Genomic DNA, 6,000 nt, shown 5'->3' on the forward strand with positions numbered 1-6,000 from the left:
TTGCCTCCAGATGTACCTCAGCTGGTGACAGGTAGAACTCTCTCACCTGGAGGGCACTGATAGCCTGGTTCACAAGGTATTCCATGGATGTTTGGCATGCCGGACACCACTGGATCGGGACAGTAAAATCCAGATGGACAGAGGGTGCACTCCTCTAAAGACGTGGCGCCAGGCTGAACCCTAAAGGTGCCAGGTGGGCAAAGGAAAGCACCTCTGCTTCCTGGGCACCAGTACCCCGGAGCGCAAGGGTAGTCTCTAGCAGCAACCGAATCTGTTGCAAAAGAAAACCCACGTTAAGAAAGACAGCAGTGGATATAGAAGAAGAAGACGGCAGATTTATACCCCGCCCTTCTCTCTGAATCAGAGACTCAGAGTGGCTTGCAATCTCTTATATCTTCTCCCCCCACAACAGACACCCTGTGAGGTGGGTGGGGCTGAGAGGGCTCTCACAGCAGCTGCCCTTTCAAGGACAACTCCAGCGACAGATATGGCTAACCCAAGGCCATTCCAGCAGCTGCAAGTGGAGGAGTGGGGAATCAAACCCGGTTCTCCCAGATAAGCGTCCGCACACTTCACCACTACACCAAACTGGCTCTCAGGGTCTCCCAGCTCCTGTGCAAGCACCGAGTTATTACCAACCCATGGGGTGATATCATGTCACAATGTTTTCTCGGCAGACTTTTGTAACAACCTCTGCACAGAAACTGATTTGTGAAGGGAACAAACAATCCTTGTGGTTTGGGATTAAAAAGAAGACACTTTTTTGGCAAGAGAAAAGAGCATCCTATCATGCTAGGAATTGCTTACATCTTTTTGCTTTGCTGTGATGCTATAAAAAAGGAGAAAGGCTGAAAGCGCCTTTGAAATCAGCCTAACGAGGCCTAACGAGGCCGAATACAAGCTACCTGATGATCAAGAGGACAGTGTATTTCTCAGCCCTGCTGTTTCGGCCTCCAAATCATTTGTTTCAGTTTTGCTTTGATTCTTTACTCTCCACCACCTTGTGCTTCTTTACAACAAAATGTCATTACAGAGCCTGTGCACATTTGTTATTCATTTATGTCTTAGCTTAGGAAGGGTGGCCCCAGAGCAAACTAATGCTTGCAGTAGCTCACAGCACAAAGAGAGTCAGTTTGGTGTAGTGGTCAAGTGTGCGGACTCTTATCTGGGAGAACCGAATTTGATTCCTCCCCACTCCTCCATTTGCAGCCGCTGGAATGGCCTTGGGTCAGCCATAGCTCTCGCAGAGGTTGTCCTTGAAATAGCATGCAAATGCTGCTTGGAGAGCTCTCTCAACCCCACCTAGTTCACAGGGTGTCTGTTGTGGGGGAGGAAGATAAAGGAGATTGTAAGCCACTCTGTGACTCTGATTCAAGGAAAAGGGCAGGGTATAAATCTGCAGTCTTCTTCTTTAATGCCAGTCTCTCGCAAAGTAGAATTCTTGCTCACAAGACTCCACAGCTTAGAGCAAACATTGCCTGAGACCAACAAGATTTTTGGGGGGATGAGCTTTCCAAAGCCAAAGCTCCCTTCATCAGATGCTCTTTGTCAGACCCCAATGAGATTTCGGCAGGGCTTTTCTTGCAGCAGGAACTCTTTTGCATATTAGGCCACACCCCTGATGTAGCCAATCCTCCTGGAGCTTACAAGGCTCTTCTTACAGGGCCTACTGTAAGCTCTTGGAGGATTGGCTACATCAGGGGTGTGTGGCCTAATATACAAAGGAGTTCCTGCTACCAAAAAAAAAAAAAAAAGCCCTGGATTTCAGGGAGATTTCCAAGAGTTGAAGTCCCCTGCATCAAATTAGGAGCCTTCACTCCTCCAGACCTGGCAAAAATGGGAACCCCTCTCTGCACCCCCCCTTCTGGCTGCATGCTGCTGCGTTGTGAACACCCCTCTGCTGCCCCACGCCCAAACCACAACAGCCCCCTGCGGCCTTGCTTCATCTGCTCCTCCTGAGCTGAATCGAAAGCTGGCTGCTGAAATGGCCGCTCACCTGTCTCAGGGCACAGGTAACCCGGTGGGCAGGGCTGGCAGTCAGACTGGTGGGGCTCGGGGCTGCCTTCAGTTCGGAAAGCTTGCTTGGGGCACAGAGGGAGAGCCCGGGGTCCGCCAGGGTGGGTGTAATTCGCGCCGTAGCAGTGGTGTCCATAAGGACACGGGTAGGCCACCGGATCTTCTGCAGAGGTCGAGAGGCAGAGGGTTAAAAAGCGAGTTGCAGATATTCCAGTGCAAATCCGAATCTACCTTCTACGCAGAGGAACAGCATGGTTAATGGGCGGGGTTTCTCAGTGCTCCGCAGAGCTCCTTATCTTTCCCAATGGATAGGAAAAGAAGAAGCAAATAGCATGCAAATGCCTTTCATTTATATGCAAATCAGCATTTCTTGGTTCAGAAATAGATTTACGAGGGCAGGGGATTTAGATATTAGGGATCTCAACTTATACTTTGAAATTGCTCATCCATTCTACAAAGAAAGCACTCCCCCCCCCCTCCCTCAAGGATCTTAAAACTGATATTTCTTCAGTAGGGGAAGACTGCAGATTCAGGAGAATGACCAAAAAGAAAGAATCCAAAATAATTTTATTATGATACATACTGAAGGGACCAGGTTCTATAGGCAATCAGGACCACTGAGGTCCAGAGTTAGTAGCTTAAAGGAAGAAGCGGGTTGAGAAGGAAGAGGGCGAGTCGGTGAAATGGCAGCACACGGAGGGGTTCTGGGAGAGACACGCCATGCAACCACTGAAAGGGAAGATTGGGTGGGGTCGCTGCAGATTCTATAGGGGCCACTCCATTATTCTCTATGGCGACTGATTCCCTTTGCATATAATGGAGAATTGAGCTACTGGTATCTGGGGCTTGGGGGAGACTGGTTTGTTTTTTTTTAGATAGAGGCACCAAATTTCTAGCACAGCATCTGGTGCCTCTCCTCAAAATACTCTCCAAGTTTCAAAAAGATTGGACCAGGGGACCCAGTTCTATGAGCCCCAAAAGAAGGTGCCCCTATCCTTCATTATTTCCAATGGAGGAAAGGCATTTCAAAGGTGTGTGGTCCCTTTAAATGCGATGGCCATCCCTTTGAGTTCAATTATGCTTGCTGCAACCTTGTTCCTGGCTCCACCCCCAGTTTCTCCTGGTTCCACCCCAAAGTCTCCTGGCTCCATCCCCAAAGTCCCCAGATATTTCTTGAATTGGACTTGGCAACCCTGTGTGTGTGTGAGAGAGAGAGAGAGAGAGCAAGTGTGAGCGTGCTGGTAGAGAGCTGTAGCCCAGTCGCCCTCTTTGGATGGTGGAAGGCAGGGAGACTGTCTTGGGAGTGGGGGAGCCTCACAATGCATCAATCATAACCTGTTTTACACCACCGGCCTGGTGGGCAGGGCAGGCAGTCTTCTCTTTGCCCAGCTCCTGGGAGGGAACCGATGGTGTCATCTGGGCAAGCAATGGGTGCCCCTGCGCCCTCCAGACAATAGAATCCTGGGAGGAAACATGCACACAATGGAGTTAAAATGCCTGACAGCAAACATCATGACATTGCTTTACCACTCTGATTCAGCAAAGATGGCACAGCTTCTGCAACACCCTGCAAAACAAGGCAACCTCTCTTTAGAAAAAATGTGCTCAGCTCCTCACGTTGTTCTGTGGCATCAGAGCATATTGTAAAGTGATTCTTTGGAAGGAAGATGAAGCCACAGGGCCGTAAGAGACTAGAGTCTTCCCATTGCAATATATGTTAGTGTTCTGGCCTAGATGAATGGGCCTGTTTTGAATTCTTGAATCTTTTATCTCCACCATGCTTTTGTTTCCAGAAAGGTCTAGTCATGACTTGGGTTTGCTTCAATAGTTATGGAAAGATTACACTTTGGAGATAAAGTAGCTTAAGCTGGAGGATACAAGAGCTGTGATCTTGGCTACTAAGGACTGCTCACACCTAGGTTGTGGTTCCGAGTAAAAGAAGGAGAATTTATCTATCTGCTGATGCGAAGGTCTGGAAAAGGAATGGCAAGCAGAGACTGATTTCGCACTCACCCTACGCTGCTCTGATGTTCCTCTTTTCAGCACGGCGTCCTCCCGATTTCCCGCTATCTGCCCCGGGGCTTCATCGTGCGTCGTGGTTTTTGTGTAGTAAACAGAAACCACTAAAAACCAGTTTATGTTTTCCGCGCAAAAAACGCGACGCAAGATGAAGCCCCGGGGAAGATAGTGAGAAATTGGGAGGACGCCCCGCTGAAAAGAGGAACGTCAGAGCAGTGTAGGGTGACTGCGAAATCGGTCAGAGTGACAGCAAATAACCTGAAATAGGGGAATGCGCCCCACTTCACTTTGGAACAGAGCTTGTCCTCCCCCCACCCCCGCAAAGTCTTTTTCTGAGAAGTTGTAGGGATGGCTCCCAAGTCTCTTAGAAAGACCTGGCCCCTTAGAAATGCTGCTACGCCATCACTTTGAAGGTCTCCAGATATCACCATCAAAACCATTCGTTGTCCACTTTAGCTGGCGCCTGAGATCTTTCAAAAGCCTTCGAAACGGATCATTTACCTGCCGGGCAAATCCCTGCACACTCCTGACCCCAGAAGCACTCAGCCAGAGGGAACCAGGTGAAGTTACGGCCCTGCGGGGTGGCATCAGAACTCCCTTCTTGGCAGAAGTAGCCCGCAGCGCATTTCCCTTCCATCCGGCCTCTCCTGGTGCAAAGGAAATGGGCAAGAATTTAGTTAGAGGGGAGGGAACTGTTGGAAAAACTCAAAGCCACGTTATATTTACATCAGACCTGGGTTGAAATCCCTGCTTTGCCTTGACACTTCTGCAGGTGGTCACCACAATCTTTCACCCTAACCCACCTCAAACATTAAAACACTGGCCAATCTCCCACTAGCTTTATGTCGCCCTCACTCTCCTCTTCTCCGCGGGGTCGGATTTCACACTATCTGCCCTGGGATCTGCAAGTCACTCTGCCTCTTTTGCGCAGCAAACAAGATCCACTAAAAACCAGTTTCTGTTTGCCACAAGAAAAAGACGAAGCTATTTACAGCCCCGGGACAGATAGTGTAAAATCCGACCAAAACCCTGTGCAGAAGAGGAGCATGAGAGCGGCATAAGGCCAGTGGGAAATCGGCCTCTGTTAAAACCTTCTCCGAATAACATATTACCCAGGCTTTTTTTTGAGCAGGAACACACAGGAATGCAGTTCCAGCCGGCTTGACAGCAAAGGGCGTGGTCTAATATGCAAATGAGTCCCTGCTGGGCTTTTTAAAAGAAAAAGGCCGGTGTGAAACAATGGCGATGTCAGGGGTGTGGCCTAATATGCAAATGAGTTCCTGCTGGGCTTTTTCTACAAAAAAAGCCCTGACTGATAGGAAACAAGAAGGTAAAAAAAAAAAATCAATAAAACTTGCTCTGGCTAGCAAGAGACTAATGACCTGCAGTAGTGACCACGAGGGCAAGGCAGACACTCTCTTTCCTCTTGTAGGCCAGTCACATCCCGAGAAGTGAAAGTGCCATCAGGACAGGGATGAGGAACCAAAGTACCTAGAAAAACAAAACAGAAAAACCCACAAGTCAATGAAGTAGGTATGACTTGGCTCCCTGACAGGCTAGCCTATAGTGCCGGATTAAACCCTGTGGAGGCCCCTAGGCAGTCAAAATCTCGGAGGCCCCCTTGCAAATTATCTCAGAGTTGAAGCACCAGCCCTGCCACCCACGGCCCCTGCTGCAGCCTGCAGGAACCTTCTCAAAAGTCGCTTTGACAAAGCTGTGGGGGAGAGGCAGAGAGAGGCAAACTTGGCAACGATGCCAGCAGCAGCTGCACCAGGCAAGTTGGGCAAAGAGCGGGTCAGTTGCTGGCTGCGCACGCAGGTTGGGAGGGCTGCAAGCAGGGGGGAAATTAGAGGTGGGGAGTCAGCCCAGGGCTCCGAAAGGTGTGGGGGCCCATAGGCCAGTACCTACTTGGCCTAATCGTTAATCCGGCCCTGTTAGCCTATGGATATAGGGGCAGAAAGAGGC

General features: G+C 49.6%; 1 protein-coding gene across 1 annotated transcript in view; it reads right to left on the reverse strand.

Annotated features, from left to right (window-relative positions):
* The window catches only part of LOC132580697 (uncharacterized), a 56,241-nt gene extending 50,726 nt beyond the window's left edge, over positions 1 to 5,515 (reverse strand). The window contains exons 1-5 of the mRNA XM_060251689.1: positions 5,418 to 5,515; positions 4,537 to 4,682; positions 3,352 to 3,477; positions 1,997 to 2,179; positions 47 to 271 (exon numbers count right to left, since the gene is read on the reverse strand). Coding sequence (XP_060107672.1) covers positions 47 to 271; positions 1,997 to 2,179; positions 3,352 to 3,477; positions 4,537 to 4,672 — 670 coding nt within the window. The 5' untranslated portion in view covers positions 4,673 to 4,682; positions 5,418 to 5,515. The remainder of the gene's footprint in view (positions 1 to 46; positions 272 to 1,996; positions 2,180 to 3,351; positions 3,478 to 4,536; positions 4,683 to 5,417) is intronic.
* Positions 5,516 to 6,000: the final 485 nt, after the last annotated feature.

This window comes from Heteronotia binoei, chromosome 12 (assembly GCF_032191835.1).
Source record: "Heteronotia binoei isolate CCM8104 ecotype False Entrance Well chromosome 12, APGP_CSIRO_Hbin_v1, whole genome shotgun sequence".
Taxonomy (NCBI): domain Eukaryota; kingdom Metazoa; phylum Chordata; class Lepidosauria; order Squamata; family Gekkonidae; genus Heteronotia; species Heteronotia binoei.